The sequence below is a fragment of the Camelus bactrianus genome, chromosome 22 (assembly GCF_048773025.1).
Source record: "Camelus bactrianus isolate YW-2024 breed Bactrian camel chromosome 22, ASM4877302v1, whole genome shotgun sequence".
Classification (NCBI taxonomy): Eukaryota; Metazoa; Chordata; class Mammalia; order Artiodactyla; family Camelidae; genus Camelus; species Camelus bactrianus.
The window spans coordinates 25,543,987-25,566,558 of NC_133560.1; the positions used below are offsets into that span (position 1 = coordinate 25,543,987).

The 22,572-nt window shown below is 53.4% G+C and overlaps 1 protein-coding gene across 11 annotated transcripts in view; it reads left to right on the top strand.

The window, feature by feature from the left end:
* The window catches only part of DNM2 (dynamin 2), an 82,576-nt gene that overhangs the window by 22,925 nt on the left and 37,079 nt on the right, over positions 1-22,572 (top strand). For all 11 annotated transcript variants that reach the window (XM_074350763.1, XM_074350760.1, XM_074350765.1 and 8 more), the window contains exons 2-5: positions 5,830-5,903; positions 16,128-16,277; positions 17,628-17,831; positions 19,667-19,765. In XM_074350763.1, coding sequence (XP_074206864.1) covers positions 5,830-5,903; positions 16,128-16,277; positions 17,628-17,831; positions 19,667-19,765 — 527 coding nt within the window. The remainder of the gene's footprint in view (positions 1-5,829; positions 5,904-16,127; positions 16,278-17,627; positions 17,832-19,666; positions 19,766-22,572) is intronic.

Consider the following 22,572-nt stretch of genomic DNA (forward strand, 5'->3'; position numbering starts at 1 on the left):
CCTCAGGCTGCTCCAGTGAGGGTGGCTGACTTGTCCTCTGCTGGCCTATCTGTATGTTTCCCCTCTCCTGGGGTTTTGATCTCCTTTGTTCCTGCATTCTCCACCCTCCTGGGGGCTGGAAGTCAAAGGGTTCCTGGAGAGGCTTTGTGCTCTGCTCAGAAGACAGTAAACAAACAGCCTGCAGTTCTGACTGGCCCATGGTGCTGCCTCCTGCCAGGCCCTTCCCTCCCTGCCCCTGCTGCCTTTCCCAGAGCCCTCATCACCTTCTAGGGGGAGGTGGCCCATGTTAAGCCTGGAGACTGAGGCTCCAAGAGTATGGAGTGACTCATGCCAGGTCACGCATCCTGGTGGATGGGTGGCATCCTGTCCCACAGATGGCCGATCTAGTTCCCATAGAGGACAGAGACCTGCCCAGGGTGGGAGCAGATCTGGGCTTTGAGTCCAGGCTGTCTGGCTCCAGAGTCCACATTCCTCCTCCTGTCCCTCGTACAAATAGTTAATGAGCACCTGCTGTATGGCAGGCACTGTTCTAGGTGCTGGGGAGCCAGGGGTGACCAGTCCGGGTAAAGTCCTGTCACAGGACTAGACCTCCACTGGAGGCCACGTTGGTGGGAGTGGGAAGGGGCTTACATTTAGGAGGGCGGGGTGCAGTCCACCACATCTGCCCGCAGGTAGGAGGGCAGAGCCTGAGGGGAGGGTTTACTGGCAGAGGGAACAGCCCTTGCAAAGGCTTGGAGGCCAGAAGTGCAAGGGAGATCCAGAGGCTGAGGTTGGGGGCGGCAGCTAGGGATGGGACAGCACTGGGGTTCATGGTATGGGCGGGGGGGACCCTGCCAGTCCTGGAATTGGGCATGTGGCCTCTGCATTAGGAAGGCTTGGAGGCCCTGGTCTCTGTTTTAGGAGGATAAACACATATAACTTGGGAGGAGGATGGGTCAGAGGCCCGGGGCCAGGCCTGGGCCCAATGGATTAGAGACCAGAAATTGAGCAGAAATTATCATAGTTAACACTTATTGAGCACCTACTGTGTGTCAGGGAGCAGAATAAACCCCAGATCCTGTTCTGGGGAGCTGACATGACGGGGAGGGGCAGAAAGGGGCAGGTAGGTAACATTTAGAGGGTTAGTGCTTTGGAGAAAAATGAGGTGCAGGAGGGAGATATGAGGGGTTGGAGATGTGAATGAGAGTGGAAGAAATCTCCCTAGAGAGGTGTCATTCAAGCCAGAGCAGCGGGGAGTCCTAGGGTTCCTGTTTGTCTGGTACCCAGCTGCGCTCTGAGGTGGGAGGAGTTTCCCCATTACTGACTGGGAAACGCAGATCAGAGAGGTAGGGAAGTTGGCCCAAGGGCACACAGTATTCAGGGCAGCCTGGGTGCACAGTGGCCCTTGTGGCAGCAGGGAAGAGAGAGGAAGGAGTTGGGCACCTTGAGTCAGAGGGAGGGACTTGGTGACTTGGGGAGTGTGGGTGGGGTGGAGGAGGAGGAAGTAGATGACTGAGGCTTGAAAGTTGCCTCCAGATAAGTAGACACTCTGTGTCTGGGCAGAGCTGTCTAGGGGAGGCAGTTTCTTTCCAACATCCACGCCAGGAAAGCCCCAAGAGTATTTCTGCTGCCGTATGCCAGGAAGCCCTTTGGGTGGCACAGCTGGACAGTCCCCTCCTCACTGAACCCCTCAGAGATTTCTGGGGGGGGCTGCTGTCCAGACCAAGGGTAGGTGGTGCTGCTCTTTTTACTCAACAGTCTGGGAGCTTCTGGAAACACAATTGGGCGAATCCCAGGGCTCCTGGCACTCCCAGGCCTGGTGTGCAAGGTCCCACTTGCCACCGCATCCCAGCCCCAGAAAGCCACTTTCCCCTGCGAGGGCCCAGAGCTTTTGGAGTTCTCTTGGGCATCACGCTGGCCCTCGTGTTCTTCTGAGGCTCTCCTTGTCTGTTGTCTGTGGTGTCACCAATGTGCTTACGGGGCCTGGGCCCCCACACACACCCAGAGCAGTCATAGGACAGCACGTGCCAACGCCAGTGGCGGAAAGCGTGGTCCTGGCCAGGGAGATGCCTGCGGCTTCCACAGCGGACAGACAGGCCCAGAGGCCAGTGGGCCTGGTGGTCAGAGGCTCAGACCCTTGGTTTTCAGTCCACACCCCTGCCACTCCTGGACTTGAGTGACTGGGCAGGTGCCCAACCTCTGGGCCTGGTTACATCCATAAAATGGAGCTCACAGACCCACCTCTTTGGATCTTGTCATAATTAAATGGGTTAAATCCACAGAAAGATCTCAGCTTTCTGCCTGGCATACAGGGAACTCTCAACAACTGTTAGCTACTCTAAAACAAATGATTTTTTTGGAGTCAGTAATCCATGTGGATGATGCAGAATTCAAAGATGTTCCGGGACACGCAATGACTCTCCCTCCCAGCGGGCCCCAGCCTCCCTGGGCTCTGTTTTGAGGCTTTTTATTTTCTTCAGTTGCAAAACACAGACACACGCTCTTCTGCACCTTTTGTTTTCATCACTAAGTACACCCAGAAGGAAGTTCCGTTCTGTGTCAGGAGATAAAGAGCATTTTTGTGTGTGTGGCTGCACAGTGACGTAGATGGGCCATCATTTATTTAGTTAAGTCTCCCCCAGGGGCTTTAAAGTTCTTTGGATCTGAACTTTTCTTCTTACCGGGAAACTAGCAGGATTGTGCTGTTTCCATGGGCAAATTTTCTTTTCTTTTCTTTTTTTGGGGGGAGGGGCTAGGGGAAGAGGGAGGTAACTGGGTTTTATTTTATTTATGTATTTATTTTAATGGAGGTACTGGGGATTGAACCTAGGACCTCGTGCATGCTAGGCACACACTCTACCACTGAGCTATGTCCTTCCCCCTTGGGAAAATTTTAACGGCGTCTTCTCTCTCTGCTTGTGTATCTGAGTCTTCATGTACATTTCTTCCTGGACTTGTTTGTACTTGTGACCTTCTTGAGATTTAATTTAGATATGGTACATTGTCCTAATCTTAAGTGTATACCTTCATTTTTGAAATAAATGTGTGTACTGGTCAGATCAAGATAGAGGGCCTTGTCTTCATGCCAGAAAATTCTTCTGTTCCCCCAGAGGGAACCAACTGCTCTGATACCTATCAACAGAGACGAGTTTTGCCTGATCAAGGTCAGGTCTACCTTATGACTCAGCAAGAGAAACAAGGGCGTATGTCAACCAAAGGCATGCATGCAAATGTTCATAGCAGCTTTATTTGTTCCCCAACAGGGAAGACTCCCAAACCCCATCAGTTAGTAAGCAGATGAACAAACTGTGGTCCGTCCTTGCAGTGGAGAGTGGGTCAGCAAGGAAAGGGAGTCTCTGATGACGCACAGCAGCGAGGAGGAGCCACGTCGGTGGGACCCTGGGGATTCTACTTCCACACTGCTCCTGTCTTGTTTGGTCGTTGACAAACATTCCACTCACATGGAAGAGGTGGAGTGGGAGATTCTTGGGAAGGGCCTGCACACGGTCAATGCTGCTGTTGGTGATTCAGTGCCGGAGACCGGCGCCCATGGTTTCTGAACTGCCTCATCTCTGATGCACAGTTGTCTCCTGTCCCTGCCTCCTGGGTCTCTGCCTGTGAGCCAGGTGGCCAAGGGCCCCAGGGAGCCAGGACCAAGGCCACCTGTGCTCCAGGTGTTCTGCAGGGCTGCTGCGTGCGCTGTGAAGGGGCGGTGGTGAAAAGCTGACTTCGGGGTCTGGTGACCTGCACGTGGCCCCTTGCTGTTTCCCAGCCCTGCCCACTCCGCACCCAATTACATAAAGGTCCTTTGTTTTCCCTTCTCAGAGAGGCCTTCTCTGACCATCTGGCCCCCAAGCCCTCTTACCCCCAGAGTGTGTCTCCTTTGGCCCCCACCCCCCTGTCTCATGTGGTCCCCGTCAGGATTTCTGTGCTTGTCTCCCCAGCACCTTCCACGTGCTCAATAGATGTGAGTGGTACTTGAGTAGGACAGGCTCGTGACCTTGGCCAGGTCACGAATCCTCCCTGCTCCTCAATCTCCTTATCTGCCAAATGGGAGAATGGGAGTCACACTCAGGGTATGTTGTGCTATGTGAAGTGGGTGGGAAGTGCTCTGAGCAGGGCCATTGTGGCCTCTGGGTGCTTTGTCATCATCAGGAACGTGGCCCTGTGGGTAGCACCCGAGGTGTGGAAGGTTGACTGCTGCCAGGGGCAGCGGGCTTCACCCCACGGGGGCTCGTGTATGTGCCTTGCAGCATTCTTCCCTCTGTTTTGGCCCTTCCCTTCCTCTGAGGTTCTCCATGCGACCTGTCCCCTCATCATGGCCGGCTGGCTCTGAAACTCCTCTTGACTCTGTCCAATGTCTGTTGACTGCCCTCTGTGCCTGCCATCCCCCAATCCAGCCCCTGTTGTCACTTGCCTTGACCAGCACGGTTGCCTCCTGACTGCCTTCTCTGCTCACTGCCACCCATCCTGGGTCCTGTCTACTCTGTTTACTAGCCATGCTCCCATGGGACCTCCAGAGCCATGCAGCCTGTGGAGGGCTCCTCATCTTGCAGGCCAGCCTACTGTGCGTGTGGTCACCACTACGTCCTCGTGCCCAGCCAGAGGAGGTGCTGTATAAGTGTGGTGGGAGCGCCCAAAGGCCAGTGGGGCTCGCATCCCCTAGTGTGTGATGTGTGGTGAGGGTGCGCCTCCTCCCTTATCCGCCCATTGGGATAACTGGTTCTCAGGGGTTCTGGCTCCCAGCCCATACTGAGGACCAGCAACCTCCTCTGGGGCTCCTCAGAGTCCCCATCAGAGGTTCCAGACACAGGGGGGCCCGTGAAACACTGGTTGTCACAGTACTGGGGAGCAAGATAGCACCAAGGATGCTTGCCTCTGCGAGACGCACCTGCCCAAGTTCTGCACAAATACCACATAATCTAAACATTTATCTGGGTGCAAACCTTGTTTAAAATTCCCTGAGTCTAGAACCTTTCTCCATTTTACACAAAACAATGAAGAATCCTTTGCATGGCGTTAGTGATCTCTGAAAATGCCTCTTCTACTTCTGTGCCCACCTGGACCCCCGCTCTTTTGCTTTCCTTGCTTAGTGGTCCAGGGTGGCTTCCGGTCTTCCCACTTTGCGTGACTGTAGGCATGTTAGTGTAGGTCAGTGCAGGCAGTGCCTGAGTATTTCCACAGTGAAGTACATAGGATTTTTTAAACGATAAAACAGTTTTATTGAGGGATCATTTACGTGCTAGGAAATTCACTCATTTCAAATGCTGTGGGTTTTTAGTAAATTTATAGTAAGTGTTAGTAAACATTACTGCAGTGCAGTTTTAGAACATTTCCATCACCCCAGAAAGCTCCCCCACTTTCTTTCCCACCCCCGGGGCAACCACTGATCCACTTCCTGCCTCTATCGATTTGCCTTTCTGGGACATGAAACACATCACATTTTGTCATTAAGTACTTTTCTTTTATTTGAGTCTCTATATCAGACATATGGCATTATATTAATCTTAAAAGTGTATGTAAAAAATGTACTGATCTCTTTTGGGCCTGGGGGAGATGTTCCAAATATTTGTCAAGGAAAGGGCCCCTCAGGCATGCTGGGACTGGAGCATAGCCAGCCAGAGGGAAATGGTTCCATTTGTCACCAACCTTCAATCCAGTCCCTCCACTGCCCCTCCTTGGCCTCAGAACCCTCCAAGGCCAGAGTGTTTCCTGGTGCCTTGCTGGGGTTGGTGTCTTTGCTGAGGTCACCCAGATTGCAAGAGGGGATTGCTCCACCATATGTGGTCACACTTCCTGCCCCCACAAGCCGGCCTCGTGAGTAATTTCTGTCCCTTTCCCCTCCCACAGGGACTTCCTTCCCCGAGGTTCAGGAATTGTCACTCGGCGGCCTCTCATTCTGCAGCTCATCTACTCAAAAACAGGTACGATGGGGAGGCTCACAGCTGCAACCGGAAACGGTCGTGGATGCAGTGCCCCACAGGAGCCAGGGGGCTTATGATGAGCCTCGGGTCTTGGGCTGCCATTTGGGTTTGGGTTCACATTTCCCACATGTGCTGGGAAGTTGAAGCACAGTTCGTTGATTCCACCTCCACCCACCCCTAGCGTCCTCAGCTGTGACCAGGCCACCAGGTGCCATGTTTCTTGCTCTATTGAAGATGACATGTTTCTGCTGAACGCTTTCAAAATCAGTAGCAGACATTGTGATATGTCAGCCAAAAATGCTTCAGTGCACCTCCCCTTGCAGTAAAAACACTCTCTTACACTCATAGACCACACCCAAGAAAAGTCATTCCTGCATGTTATCTAATGCCCAGTCCATAAGCATGTTGCCAATTGTCCCCTGCATATCTTCCCTGGCTGGTTCTGCAGCTGCTCCGATCAATCCATGTTATCCTTCATTGTCCAGTCTCCTCTTTTCATCAGAGCAGCATTCCCACCATTTCCTTTTTGACTACAACATTGACTTTTGGAAGAGACTCGGCCTGTTGAATATAGAATGGCCCACATACAGATTTTTTTACTGTCCTTTCGGTTTATTTCTGTTCTTCCCACACAAATCTGAAAAAATAATGGGCATATTTCCCAGCATGAAACCCAGTCAAGCCTCCTTGGAAAGCATCTCAAGTCAGAAGCTGGAAGGGGAGGGGGGAGCTGTTGGGGAGGGGGCCTTTCTTTTCTCCAGGGCCCCCAGGGGTGTCTGTGCTGCTTCCCCACTGACCTGAAGTATCAGCACTGATCTGTTCAGCGCTGGGTGTGTGCCAGCAGCACCACAGGTCATGTTAAACACCCCCACGCTGGGAAGGCAGCTGACATACTCTCCCATTTCACAGACAGGGAAACTGAGGCTTAGCCAGGTTACCTGCCTTTCTAGTGGGCGCCCAGGCTGGATCAGGCCTCCGACTACACTCTGAGCTGGCCCTAGCCGCACCCTCTTGCCTTCATCTTCAGACTTTGCCCAACGCACCTGCGGGGTGGGGGGGGGGGGGCGTGGCACTAGTGAGAGACAGCAGCTGATTGGTCCAGTACATCCCCTTTGTGAGCTCTGCCATATCATAGGCCAGGGGAAAGGTGATGGGCTGCCTCCTCTGGGTTTCTGGGTTCCGGTGTCCAGTCAGCTGTGCCAGGAAGGGCAGTGACAGAGCCGTGGTTTTCAGATGCCAGCGAGATCACAGTCATGTAGGGCTTGTCCTGTTGGGTTTTTGTTTTCCATTCAGTCTGTTGGTAGGAGGTAGGGAGTAAGAATCTGCATTTTTAATGAATTTCCAGGTGATGCTGATGCTTTTGGGCCCTGGCCACACTGGGAAAACCTCTGCCCTGGTGGGTGGGGTCTGGGAGCTAATACTGCCCAGATTCAGATCCTGATTCTGTGGCTTACTGGCTGTCTGGTCCCTGGGGAAGGACTGCTGGTCACAGCCGTGTTTCCTGTCTGGACAGTGAAGATAATAATAGTACCGCCTTTGTGGGTTGCCGTGAAGACCGTGTTACTCTGTACACGTAGAACCTGTAGAACAGTGCCTGGCACACTCCAGCCCCTTGCTGAGTGGTGCCATTCCAGTGTTCTGTGCTTGCTGCTGGTCTGTTTGGAGACAGCTTGCTGGGAGAACAGGTTGGCTGGCTTCCAGCACTAGAAGGTCTCTGGTGTTGTCATAGCGGGAGGGCTCCCCCATCACCTCCACAGTGGCTGTCACCCAGTGGTGGTCCAGTGAGCACTTACTGCATGCCGCGAGCTGGTCCAGGGCCTCTGCCACCACCTGTCACCTTCTCTCTTGGCACTCCTGTCAGTGCTGGGGGACAATACAGGGGGAGACTTGGGGTGAGTCCAGAAGGGAGACACGTAGGCATGACCTTCACCACATGGGAGTGTGTGTGGTGGGGGGGGGAGGGTGACTAACTGCGTCCTGGAGGGGTGGGGGTATCACTGGGCTTGTCTGAGGAGGTGATGTTACAGCTGAGGCTGACAGGTGTTTCCGGGTGTGTCTGGGCAGGGGGAGCTCTCTTTCCTAGCAGAGAGTGCTATGTGTGAAGACCCTGAAGTGTGAGGCCCACCGTGGAGGAACTGAAATTCCTTGGGTATGGGGGAAGGGAGGAGAAGCGCATGACAAGTGACAGCCCAGTGGGAACACTGAGGGCAGGAACTGTGGGTGCACATCTACCCAGTGCCTAACCTGGATTGATGTTGAAATCTCCATTCCTGCCACCCTGTTTTACAGAGGAGGGAGCAGACTTCCAAGCCACTTGCCTGAGGGCACACAGGACGGTAATCTTGAAAGTTTTAAACGCATTCTTAGGGGTGTGGCCTTAGGCCAAGGTGTGATTTGACCAGATTCTGTGGCCACTGGTGGAGGAGAGACCACAGGGAGCTGCGCTGGGGCAGAGGGACCCAAGAGGAGGTGGGAGCAGGTACCCTGAGGCAGGCGAGGGTGGAGTGGCATCCGTGGAGATGGAGACGTAGTTGGATCTTGCTGGGCTGGTGCTGGGGGGGAGCGATGGGGGAGCAGGGTCCAGGGTGTCCTACATGGAAGCTTTCCTTGCTGTGTCCCAGCTTGCATACTCCCCCCCTTCCTGGCCTGGCCATGGCATTCCCAGTCTCTTAATGCCCCAAGTAGATTTTTGCTGGGCCTCGACCAAAAGCCAGGGAGGCAGTGTGAGCATGCTGAGGGTCTTGGCCCTCCCTGAGTTCAGCCTACTGGATGCGGCAGACATGAGGTTGCTATGGTCGGGCTAGGAGGGTGAAGCTCAGGCCATTGTGGGATAGTATATCGCGCGTTGGGTCCGCTTTGGGCCAGGGGCCCAGGGAGGACGTTCTAGGCAGGGCAACAACTGTGTTGTGAAGCTGCGAGGTGAGGCTGGGGAGCGGTCAAGTGGGAGGTAGCACATCCTGGCAGGTGTGGTGAGGGAATTCAGGGATTAGGATCCCAAGTGGCATTAAGGGTATGGAGAGACTGCCTTAGCCCACTGGCTGCCTTGTGGAGGAGGGACAGGCAGGGACAGGAGTGTGGGCGGGGAGGCCAGGGAGAAGTTAGCCTGGCACCAGGTGAGAGGTGATGGGGCCTGGCCCAGGGCGGTGTCACAGTGGGGGTGAGGGCAGTCTGGAGTGACCTCATGGTGGGGAACCCAGATATGGATGACCGAGGCCCCTGGGCTGGGGAAGACGCCCTGCTTGTAAGAGTGGGGAAGCTGAGCACAGCACAGGGTGCAGTGAGGGCTGGGGCTAAGCGGGGCTGCATTGCTGCTAGAGACTGGACTGTTCAGCTGGCTCTCAGGGACAGGACTCCAGAGCCAGGCTGCCACCCCTACCTATCTGGGGCCTCAGGCAAGTGGCTTCCCTCTGTGCCTTGGCCTCCTCATCTGTTAAATGGGGGTGAGAGTGGTGACACCCTTGTGGCCCTGGCACCCCCTGTGGTACCCCATGAGGCTGTGGTGTGGCCGTCACATCCTGTGGGGTCTGGTGTCCCTAGTACTACGGGGCCCTAACTCTCTGACTCCTGCATTGCCTAGGGGCACCCAGCTTCTCCCCATCCAGGCGGGTCTCTGTGAGCCATTACTAATCGGCTTGGTTTAAAAATTACCTCAGACCACAGCCACCAGGAAGTTTGGTGGCTCATGGGTGAACCTGCTCCTCCTTGGGAGCCACTCCTAGGCCTTGTAAACCCTGGGTGCTGGAGACTGTTCTTGTGTGGAATGTGGACAGTCAGGCCTCCTAAGGCTCCCCTCCCAGCCTTGACTTTGGCCGGGGCTCACAGGAGCCAGAGAGGAGGTGTCAGGACTTGGCTCTCGGCCTTCTTCTTGAGGCTTCGTGGCCTCTGGGACCTCACCTCCTCCTGGTGCCCAGATCTCATCCTCCAGACCAACTGGGTTGTTCCCGCCTCCGGACCTTCGCCCTCACTCTGGTTCCTGCCTGGAACACCAGGCCCCGTCCTCCTCCTCCTCCTCTTCCCGCGGGTCAGCCCCACCCCAAGCCCCACTGCCAGCCCTGCTGCGTTAGTTCCTCTGCAGCGTGTGTTATGAGACAATGTCCTGTTCTTTTGTGTTTCTGATGGTCTCTCTCTCCCCCTGCTTCAACATCAGTGCCCCCAGAGCAGGGCTGCCGATCGCTTTGTCCCTTACTCTCCCCCATGCCCGGCCCAGGGCCTCCCATGCTGTACAGGCCCCATCAGCTTGGGGCTGGTGCCTGGCATGCCATAAGGGCTGCTGCTGTGCCCCTGAGGTGGGATTATCTGCAACTGTGCATGCTGCACCTTTCCTGAGAGCCTGGGCCTGGCAGGGCCCCCGTTCTATAAAACCTATAGACCCTGCAGCAGGCGGGGCACGGCCTTGTGTCTCCATGAGGAAACCAAGCTGGGAGCTGGTGAGGGTCAGGTGGGGGCCAGCTGGGGGGGCAGCCTGGGGCTGTCATCTTCTCTGGTGTGTGTTTTTCCCCACATCTCCCAGCAGTTATCCAATTCCCAGTGGACACTGATTGGGGGTCCTTCAAGTTAACTCAGTTCTGACACTGCCTGCCTGGAGGCAGCATCAAATCCCGCAGCTTAAGGGCTCAGTCCCACCAGGCTGTACCCCCACCTCCTTCAGATGCCAGGGCTGTCACTTGTGCTTCTGACCGACCAGCTGTCGATCAGAGGTTCCTGTGAGCCCCTTCTTGGGTTTGGTCAATTTTCTAGATGGCCCATAGAACTCAGAAAAACCTTTTACTCCCCGGATTCCCATTTTATTATAAAAGAATGTATGTAACTCAGGAAGAGCCAGATGGCATAGGGAAAGGGCTGCGGAATTTCCATGCCCTCTTTGAACTCGCCGCTCTCCCCAGCCCCTGCACCTGCTCACCAACCTAGAAGTTCTCTGAACCCCATCCTTTTGGAGTTTTATGGAGCCTTTATCAGGTAGGAATGTTGATTAAATCATTCCCTTTAGTGCTTGATTCAGCCTCTAGCCCCGAAGGTCAAGGGACTGAAAGTTCCAACCTTCTAATCACATCCTTGGTTTCCCTGACAACCAACTCCCCCATCCTCAGGTGCTTTCCAAGTTACCGCACTAACATAAACTCAGGTGTGGTTGAAAGGGGCCTGTGAATATCAAGACTCCTTTATCACTCCTATCACTGGAACATTGCAAGGATTTTAGAAGCTCTGGGTCAGAAGTGGAGGGAAGACCAGGTACATACTTCTTGTTGTAAATCGCAGTGTCACATCTTCCCGGTGGCATCCTAGAATGGGAGGTATTCAAGGATTGTCTCAAATCTGGGGAACCAAACGGATTCAAACACGAGAAATGCCACATGTTTTGCCCCCTTTCTGGTCGACTAAAAGCTCTGGAAGTCCCTCAAGTTCAGGTCCCTTTGATTATGTGGTCCTTGGGGTCTCCCAAGGGTGTTTGAGCCCCAGGTTGGTCCTCCTGGATCGTATCGACCAGACCAGCACATTCGTTGACAGATTGGAGAAGGCAGACCCCATCTCTGCTGCCAGGGGTCACCCTGGGTCTTCTGTTCTTTGCTGGGTTGAGAGTGGATAAAGCATGGAATATGTCCACAAAGATCAGGGCAGAACCTCCCCAAACCCCATTCAAAGCACTGAGACCCCAGACAGCCTCGGAAGTTGCACGCCCTCTGTGGCCCAGGCACTATGGAATTCGATTGCTTTATCACATAACCCTTAATGCTGGGTTCTGTGTTGTCCTGTTCCACTGTGGGCATGGCTAGGTACTCCCATGTCCCTCTCTTCCTGTCCCCTCCCCATGCTGTGGTGCCCAACTTGCCCTCTCCACACCTGAGGGGCAGGGCTGAAGGCAAGTGGTCCCACCAGAACCTTGATACTTGGTGATTCTTAAGAAATGCTAAGGGGCACGTGGCCTGGTCTGCCTTTAGGGTAGGGAGGGTGAGCTGACTGTGCCTCCTTGAGCCCTTTAAAACAGGAGGGTCCAAGCTCTGAATTTATCCCTCCCCCGACCCTTTTGCTTTGGTAACCATAAGTTTGTTTTCTATGTCTGTGAGTCTGTTTGTGTTTTGTGAATTAGGAGCTGAAAATTAACAGGTACTAACTACTATATATAAAGTAGATAAACAATAGAGTCCTAGCACAGGGAACTATATTCAATTTCTTGTAATGACCTGTAATGGAAAAGAATCTGAAAAAGAATGGATATATGACTGAATCACTTTGCTGTACACCAGAAACTAACACATCGTTGTAAATCAACAGTACTTCAATAAAAACAAAAACAAAAACCAGGATGGCCCAGAGACCCCACGAGAAGTCAGGCTGAGGGAGCCGTGGCCTCTGCCATGGGGCTGCTTCCTTGTGCCTGACCCCCAGAAGGTGGCGGCCTGCGCTTGTCACCTCCCTTCTGAGAGCACCGTCTTGAAGAGCATGCCCGGGGGTTGCTTGAGGTGGGGGCTTGGCTGTTGAGCACCGTGGGGACCCACGTGGGAGTCACGGGGTTGGGGGTGTCCTCCTAGACTTAAGCACCTGATGCTTTGTAGCAGGCCACTTGGTAATTCCGTTTCATTAAGCGGCAACCAGGGAGAGCAGAGACCAAAACCAATTCCCCTATAGTCCTTCTCTTGCAACTAACTTTGCCTTTAGCAGGGGACACACGAGCACATGGTATGTTGGTGTGTGGAGAGCCGCGACAGGGCCGGGTGGTGGCCCTGCTGGAGCCCATGTGCTCAGTGGGGGCCTCAGCCGAGACCTGAGGAAGGCAGGGAGCAAGTCCTGGGTGGAGGGCAGAACCTCCTTCTAGAAGTAAACCACAAGTGTGTTCACTGACCCCACTTCAGAGTGGTCATTGCAGGCACGGGCCCACTGCCCACCCCTGCCCTTGCCTGCCTCCTTCACATTGGGGGGTACCAGGGTTGAGTCGGACAGGCCACCCCTCCAGGAGGCACCTTCCGCTTCCTGGTATGTTAGGTCTCCTTTCTGAGCACCTCTGGCACCTGCTGTGCCTCGCCTGTGCTGTGTCCATCTTCCCCTTCAGAGCCCGGCTCCAGGCTGGGCCTGTGTTGTCAGGAAGTGCTTTGGGATGGAGGTGGGGAGGGGAAGGCAGCAGGTGTCCCCACCAGACCCTATTCCTGTCCAGCCTCCCACATATCCAGCTTGGTGGCCTTGGGGGTGCTAGGCCACCTCAAAAGCTGAAGTAGGAGCCGTATTACCTTGCTGGCAGAGCCATTCAGTTGTGCTCATAATTATGAAGCACTTACTGTGAGCTCACTGTGCCCCTCCCTGGAACACAAAACAGCACGGATTCAGATCCCTGCCCCGTAGGGTGGACCTTCTCATGGGGATCAGAGAAAATATGCAGAATCATAAGGTAAACTATATTAGAAGGTGGCGAGTGCTTGGAATATCATAAGGGAGTGGGGAAAGAGACTGAAGAGGTTTGTCATCTCACTTAGGGGTCAGGGCAGGTCTCACAAAGGAGAAGGTGACACTCAAGCAGAAACCTGAGGAGGAGAGGGAAGGGGCCGTAAGGGTGTCTATAGTCAGAGGGGAGAGCCAATGCAAAGGCCCTGAGGCAGGAATAGGGGGCTGGGAGTATGAGAAACCAGGGGAGCCAGTGTAGCTGGAGGGGAGTGAACTGAGGTCCAAAGTTGGGGGTAGGGGGTGGAAATTTTGCAGGGCTCTGCGGCACATGGCTTTTACTGGGTTGAGGTGGGAGCTGTGGAGGGTTTCAAGTAGAGGAGGCCAAGGTCTGGCTTTAAGAGGGGTCAGTTCTTGGGGGCGGTGGGCAAGCATGGTTGGTGGAAGCTTTCTTACCTTGATGTGACCCTGGAATCTAGCACGTTTCCAAAGTGAAGAGCCCAGTAAAGACCGCAGGCGGTGAGGGTGGGCCTGGCTGGCTCCTGGACCTTCCTCTTGGGCACAGAGGGTATGGTTTCTGCTGTCCACTGACCCTCTGGGGAAGAAGGTGTGGCTTTACAGCGCCGTCTCCCGCGCATCTTTCACTCGCATAAAGGGCTTAGCAGAAGGGAAGGCTGCCAGCACACTGGGCTCTGGAAGGCCTCAGCTGGCAGGTTCTGGTCCCATAAACACGATCCAGGGTAATCTGGTTCTGACAGGGGATGAGGCCCAAAAAGTAGGATGGGGTGCCAGGTGGTGTGGAGTCAGTGAAGGCTCCCTGGAAGAGGCAGCAGGCAGGCTGGCCTTGGAGGAGGAGGAGGTGAGTCCTGGCAGGTTTGGAGGAGCAGGGCCTGTGTCCTGGTACCCAGCCCCTGTCTCATCCTACATTCCCCTACAGTCCTGGAAGGAGGGTGGTATCTTACAAGTGCTGAGCCCAGGGCCTTGAACCGGAAGAGAGCTGAGGTTTGCTTTGGGGGGTGGGGGACTGTTCCATTTTTGGTGACTGCTGCAGGAAGAGCAGCTGAGTATTTCCTCTTGTCCCTGTGGAGGGCTGGAGCATGACTGTCTTTGGGAACTGGGTCAGCTGATGGGGGTGGGGTGGTTGATCCTGCACCCTCCAGCCAGTGTCCTCACTGCCCTGCTCCTGAGTGGCCAGTGCCCATATCGGACAAGATCCTCAGTGACCTGAGCCCACAGAGTCCCCCTGAGCCCTGCAGTGGAGGTTCAGAGAGGTGCAGAGCCTTCCTGTGGCCTCACAAAGGGCATGTGACTTGAGAATCACTTCCTGGAGACAGATAACCTCTGAATTCCAAACCCCAGCCCCACCATTGACCTTGAGCCAGATCGCTTCACGAACTCTCTGACCTCAGTGTCCTCATCTGTGATACGGGCTTTATGGAGATGCCTACCTGCTAAGGTGCTCACTCGTGAGGTGCAAAGGGGACCATGTGCAGGTCCTGGCCAGAAGCAAGGGCTGACTATTGGCCACAGTTTGTTAAGGTCTGGTGGTGGGATGGCAAACCTCCTTGCATTCATTTCTTTACGCTGTGTTAACTCCTCTGGGTAGAGATTCTAGTCCTGCCTGGCCTTTCCCAGTCGCAGGGCTCTTTCTGCATCCTTTGGAGGCAGCTGGTTTGTCTGTGCTGTGATTTCTGTAGCCAGGTCTCCTCCTGGTGGACATCGAGACTATTTCACTCTTAGATACAGAGCTGCAGTGCACACCTCTGCGTCTCTGCTGTGGGCCAGTTTTTTAGGCTGTTGGTCAGCGAGACTTACTTCCATTTTTTCTGTCATCACTACAGAAGCCGTGATCTCTGGGCCTAGAAGGTCCCCCCTCTCCAATATTTACTATGAAAATTCAAACCTATGGAAGTCGAGGAACCATACAATAAATGCCTATAGACTCAGCGCCTGTGATGAATGTTTTTTAATTCCCGCTTTATCTGTATCTGTGCTTTGGATTTCTCTAGCTTAATGGTAGGACCAGAACTTTTAGTCACTTTTAAAATTACCCTTCATCTCAGTGTTAATGACAGCTTTCCGACACCCTGGGCTCAGAAGCCCTGAAGAGGCCAGAAAACATGTCTCCTGAGGGGTTCACATCTAGGTCAAGGGGGCCCCATGAACAATCACGGGGCAGAGGAGAGACAGTGAGATGGGCTTTAGCGAGGTCAGCAGTGGCGTCCTGTTCCCCATCGTGCACGAGGGCCTTGGGGAAGGAGGACAATGAATCCCACGGACATAAGCCAGGGAGCTCGTGAGACTGGAGGGCGCTGGTGGCTCAGAGTCCCAGTAGGGCAGCGGTTCGTGTCTCTCTTGACTGACCCACAGCGAGGGAGATGCTCCGTCACCATCATCAAACGTACATCACCATGCTCCGGGTGATGTATGCTTGTATTTCTCTTGTGTTCCATTCATGAAGAAAAAGAGGGGAAGAAAAAGAGGGGAAAAAAAGAGGAAGTGCTGGTCACACCTACCTTGGTGGTGGTGGTTTTGTTTTATTTTTTCACTCATAATATGTCATGACATGTAGTTTTGCAGAATGCTTCAGGAGAATGTCCATTCCCCTGAATTATGGTTTTTGCCAGTTTTGTACCTTGTGGAATCCCCAAGGTCTAGAAGGGGGCTCGGTCTAAGGAGGACCCCTTCAGATACTTGCCAAGAGAATGAATCTGTTGCTCCCCACATTCCTAGAGGGCCTGGGACTGAGTCTTCATTTTCTCTGCTGGACAAAGCACATGTCCCAGGCTGTCTGCTCCCCACCGACAGTGAGACCGCTTCTCTTCCTCATTTTGAGCATCTTTCCTCCCTTTTCAGAATATGCCGAGTTTTTGCACTGCAAGTCCAAAAAGTTTACAGACTTTGATGAAGTACGACAGGAGATCGAAACGGAGACCGACAGGGTCACGGGGACCAACAAAGGCATCTCCCCAGTGCCCATCAACCTGCGGGTCTACTCGCCACATGGTAGGCAGCAAGGGGCCTGCCACGTGGGGGCAGGTCCCGGGTGGTCATGGGTCAGGTCAGCCTCACTCTCGCAAAGAATATGCCCCCTCCTGTTTTCCTTCACCTGCAGGCAGCCCTCTTGATCTGTATCTTCCCACTTGTGATCAGAACACGGTACTGAGAAATCAATCGCAGCTCGAAGAAAAACAGCATGCCAGGACTGTAGGGAGTGGTGGGGACAGGGGCGAAATGCAGCTGGTCTGTTCCTTTCAAAGAGGCAGCTGTGGCTTGGCTCCCAAGTGAATGATGGCCACACAGCGATGCCAGCCCAAGGCAGCCAGGTCCTTTTGTTCCTTAAAAGGAGCCAGAAAGCCAGAAATTTTTCTGCATAAGGTCCTGATCTGAAAACTGCATCATTTAAACAGAACAAGCAGCCTGTAACCGTGTACAATCTCTGGCGCGGTGGCAGGGATTGCTAACTGAGATGGCATCTGGTGAATCTTCCAGCCAGCTCTTAACGGCTCACTGTGGGTTCTCTGTGATGAGTTTTTAAATGTTTTTAATTTTTGAACAAATGATGCCTGTACCTGGCTCATATTCAAAAGTTATAAAAGCAAAAACCTAGCCTACCCCCGATATTACAGATATATTCTATGTTCTTCAAATGATACATGATGCATAAGTAGGCAGTTCTGTGTGGGCCACCACTTTTACTCACATCGTAGCATAAAATAAAAATCGTTGATGCCTCTTTTTTGTATAAATGCATCTCAGTGTGTTTCTTACCAGAATGTCGTCTTTTTGTTTTTAATAATTGCTTGGTATTGGCTGAATCGACAAGCTGCAGTTTATTTAGCCATTGAGAGCAATTGCAATCTGCAAATGCAAACGTCCAGGTTTAAAACTGACACTGATAATAACTGTGGAGTATAACCTCTGCATTACTGTGTTGTACACCTGTAACTTATGTACTATTGTACATCAATTATACTTCAATTTAAAAAAATACAGAGTCACTTCGTTAAAAAAAAAAAAACCGGGCAGAGGGGTATAGCTCAGGTGGTAGAGTGTGTGCTTAGCATATACAAAGTCCTGGGTTTGATCCCCAGTACCTCCATTAAATAAATAAATAACACCTAATTCCCCCACCAATAGAAACCTGTATCACTGAAATAGAGTGCAGGGAGGGTGTCTGTAGGATGGGATCCTACAAGGAGCTATTGGGTCAAAAGTCAGGATCCAGTTGGAGCAGCCGGAGAAGTCCTAAGGCCTGACCCCCAGTGCTTGGGGAAGGGGGCAAGGTCCCTGCAGGGCTGTGCATGCCTCCCCTCCCCCGGCTCTGATGGCCTTTCCCTCTGGTTTCCTTCCCAGTGCTGAACCTGACCCTCATCGACCTCCCGGGCATCACCAAGGTGCCTGTAGGGGACCAGCCCCCAGACATCGAGTACCAGATCAAGGACATGATCCTGCAGTTCATCAGCCGGGAGAGCAGCCTCATCCTCGCCGTCACCCCCGCCAACATGGACCTGGCCAACTCAGATGCCCTCAAGCTGGCCAAGGAGGTCGACCCACAAGGTAGCCACCAAGCCCCACAGCAGCTTCTCCCCCATCCTGGTGCCTTGGAGCACTGCGACTTGCCCTGCTTCCTTCATTCCAAGTCACTAGCGTTCTCTTTGACACATGGCCTCCCTGGGAAAAAGCCTGGGACCCAGCATTTCCCACGAGGGCCGGCAGTGACGAGGGGGCATTCCCCTAGGAGGCCATTGTGTGAGAGTTGGCATTCCTCCTTGGACACGGTGGTCCCTGCTTCACCTGTACAGAAAGCTAGTTTAGGGGGCTGGGAAAAGCTCAGCCCTCCTTGGGTACAGTGTGAGTCCAAATCCCACCTCTAGAAGTTTCATATCCTCCCTGAGGCTTGGTCCCTCCTGCAGGAGTGGGAACAGCAATCCTAACTTGTAGAGCTGCTGAGAGGACTGGAGATCTCGCCATAACTGCTCAGGGGTCAGGCAGGGAAGGGAAAAGAATGATGAGGTAATGGAGCAAGTTGGGGCAATAGGGAGTAGTAGAGACTGTGGCATCTCTGGCTCAGGGCATTCTGGGTCAAACTTTTCCCCTGGCCATTCTTTTAGTAAATGTCAGTTAAGCACCTGCTATGTCCCAGGCTCTGTTTCCACCTTGGGGACAGAACTGACTGGGGCCCTTCTAGTATGGGAGACAGAATCCAGCCAGGAAATAAGCCATTGGGATAACTTCAGGTGGTGGACAGCACTGGAAGAAAAGAGAACCCTTTAAGGGTGGCCAGGGTGGGATGGGGGTCAGGAGCCTCTGAAGATACAAGGTTTTAGACAAGACCAAAATGATGAAAAGAAGCAAAATTCAGGAAGACGGACAGTGGGTGCTAAAGAAGAGGGGTGTGCTTTGAGCCTGGGGTGCCCAGGACACAGCAGGGAGGCTGGTGCGTGGCTAGAGCCAGGTGACCAAGAGGAAGGACAGGGGAGGTGGACGTTTTCTATAGAGTCGATACCCCTAGACCCCTTCCCCAGTTAAATCTCTCTGTTTCGAGCTGCCTCTCCCTTCCACACCTGGCACGAACTTCGTGGGTATTCATGGTGGTGGCTCCTTTACCCTCCAGAAAGGTGATGCCAGCGCCCACTCTCTCTGCAGAGCGTGAGCCAGGAGGGGCTTCACGTAGAGCATGGCCATCACCCCTGTAACACCCACCTTAGCACCCACCAGGGGTCTCCCTAGGCTTCCCTCTGTACGTACGTATGTACTTACACACACACACGGCTAGCACACAGCGTGCGCACACACACACGGCTAGCACAGAGGGCCCCTCAGGCACCGACACACACACACACACAGCTAGCACAGAGGGCCCCTCAGGCACCGGCGGGGACAGCTGATCGGCAGGGGCAGCTGATCGGCAGGGTTCCCTTGATTCTGGGCAAACTGCAGCAAGGAGGGATTCCATGGGTTCCAGAGTGGAATTTTGGCCATTCAGGTGAGAAGTTACCCTAGAAACAGTCGTCGTGGGTTTGCACATTACATTGGGACTTTGCACGCAACCCAGAGAGCACAGCATGGAGATTCTGACCTGGGGTTCAAGTTCCATGAGGTTACTCTCTGACACTGCAGCAGCAAAACGCTGGTGCTGATCGTACCAGTGACGGTGGTGGTCCGCGTTTATTGGTTGAACATTTGCCCCGTGCCAGGCTTATCCTCATGGACCACCCCCTGAGACTGTTGTGTTACTGTCTTCATTTGACCTGAGGGAAACTAGGGTCCAGGCAGGTGATGTTATGGCTTGTCCCTGATTACATGGCGTGGAAGTGGGGGGACCCCACTTGGCCCAGGGTCGCCAGCCCGTGCTGCTTCCTCATGGCGCCCTCTGATCTCGGCTCTTTCAGGCCTGCGGACCATCGGCGTCATCACCAAGCTCGACCTGATGGACGAAGGCACCGATGCCAGGGACGTCCTGGAGAACAAACTGCTCCCCTTGAGAAGAGGTACAGCTGGGGGGCCACGGGGTCAGGGGGCCGGTGGGGGCGGGGAGGTCATGCAAGACAGGTGGGCTGGAGGGGCAGGAGAGCTGGTGCACCTCTCTTTGGAAAACAGTTTTTGTTACTTTTATTGAAACCTCAGCAAATGCTCACAGATACACTCAGTGACATCCCTTCCCCGCTGCCCAGAAGGAGCTGCTTTTCCGTTCCATTGTCAACCCTTCTCTTTTCTCTGCCCAAGTGAACACAGGTATCTGTCTCTCCTAATCTGTATACATTCATTTTTCAGTTGCCAGGCAAACAGCTACTCATCTTGGGAACATAAACAGGTGTCCAGAGAAAGGAAACTGAAATTGTCCACAGCCGACTTCTCCCCCTAGTTACTACCTTGCGGCTCTCCTTCCCAGAAGTTCCTGGGATTTTGACTCTTATTAACATTCGTACATGCTCTCTATCAGGAACATTCTCAGTCTCGAAAGTGGAAGGGAAAGTGCGAGGAGCTCCTGGCCCAGCCTCCGTGCTTGTCACACACAGCTAATCCTCAATCCCTGACCGCACCCACCCTGGCATACCCACTCCTGGTGTCCTCTCCTTCCCGGGCAAATCCTAGGCAGCATATCGTTTTGCACATAAATACCTAAGTTTCTGTGCAAACAGCTCCCCCTCCAGCTGCTTTGTCTCTATGGCCTGTTTGTGGAAGAAACCAGATCGTGTCGCACACTCAGGATCTGGCCAGTTGTAGTTCCCTGTGAGGGGACATTAGACCTAGACGGGAGCCCAGTTAGACTCAGGTTCAGGTTCAGACCTTCTGACAGGAGTAGCCTAAGGAACTTTATTTTCAAAAGATGAGACTAGCAAACATTAAGTATCTATTACATATCAGGCACTGTTCTGTGCTCTTGGCGTGGAAGAACCTGTTTAATCCCGATAATGATCCAAAGCAGTGGCTCTGTTATCCCCATTTTATGGATGAAATGACTGAGGCACAGAGAGGCTAGATCCCTTGCACCAGCTCACAAAGCTGGTTTGGACGCCATCGTCTCCAGTGCCATGCCACCTTGTGACCTGCTTTACCATTTCACTTAGCAGAATATATCCCCATGAGAGGCAAACCCTCTTCAAAATGACTTTAAAAGTCCTGCGGGGTCCTTCATATGGGGGTGCATGGGCCAGTACCCAGTCCCCGTTTGTTGGACACTTAGGTCAATTCCCGTTTTTCACAGTGGCGCAGTGTTGAGTATCCAGTGAGGTTTTTATTTGTTCTTTAGGCCATTTCTTCTGTGACTGTTTCCCTTTCCCTGTCCTCCTGTCTGGGATCTGCTCGCAGTGTAAGCCCTTTTTGGCCCTCGGGCCTTGCCAGCATCATTTAGGTCATTTCTTTTGCTCCTGGGGTGCCTGTGACACCCCAGGTGTGGGAAAATGGTCAGACCCTGGTTTCCACCTGCCCCCCTCTCTGCGGGGACATGAGCAGCAAGGGGTAGCCCTGGATCAGGACAGAGCAAGGTCAGGGGCAAAACCCAAAATTCCGTTTGGCTGCGGGGATCAGGGGCTGAAGAGCGAGCCCATGTTTGGAGGTTTAGGCAGGAAGGCTCAGTGCTAAAGAGGAAAGCAGGACCCCACCCCCACCCCCGTGCCCTCCACAGTCACCCCAACCCTGCACTCCCTGCACTTGTCTTCGGCCAGCATCTTAGACCGCGAGTGACCCTAGCTGGGCTCAGCGTTGCCCCCTGAGTTAGGTGGCTGTGTTGGCCCTCTCAGCTTCCTTCCTCCACTCACACTTGTGCTCGTCTTCCCTCCTCTGCCCCCCTGTCTGTTTCCAAGAACAATGACTCATCCTCTCCCCGCTCCCTTGCACGCTTGGTCCTGACTTACAACCTCAGGCTTTCTGTTTCCTCCTTCGCCCCATGGCTTTCCAAATCCCTCCAACTGGATCCTTTTTCTTGGCTTACGAAAGACTCAGGACCCCTGCTCCTTCAAAGGAAACACAAACCAAAGCAGACACTGTCTCTACCCCTGCTGTTTCTTTCTGCTCCCTATTACCCAGGCGGTTGTGAGTTTGGGCTTCCCACAGATCTGGGTTCTCCTGATCCTCTCCGAGACCTTGGGCAAGGGGCCCCTCCTTGGTGTGCCTCGATTCCCTCATCTGTGAAATGGCCATGATGACAGTCACGGAGAGGACAGAAAGTCAGATCCACACAAGACTTGACAAGAAACAGCCAGTGCCACTCCCCCTCCGCCCCCCAAAACGTCGAATGACCCCCACTAAGAGAAGGGGGTTCATACGTGTGTTTATGACTTCAGGCCTTTTGCCACCTATGCCCAATCTACTTTCCAACTTTAATTGTGTGAATAACAATAGCCACATTTGTACTGAGCACCCGCCACGGGTGGGCCACTAAGGGCTAAGTTCTCTGTTTCCCACGACTCCCATCTGTACCCCTGTACTGTGGGCTGCCCTGTGTTCTGGCTTTTTTAATTCCATCTCCTTCCCTCTTCCTCTTCCAATTCCCTTATGTCTAAATATTGTAGCTCTTTTCTTCAAACTGGCGTTTTTATCCTAAAAACAGTTTTTCATGCTTAAAAACATTGCAGAATGGTACCGGAAGCTGTCTCTCTGCCCCTCTTCCCCCAAGTCTCACGTCTAACGTCGTCACCAGTAACTTTCTTATTTCCATTCAGAAGACTGGAACACAAATACAGTAATTTTGAAAAGTCACCCATGTTTTCTTCAAGTATTTCTAGTTTTATGTTTTATGTGTAAATCTATGAATTGTTGAGAGTTCATCTTGGCGGGCACCCCCAACTGGGTTTCT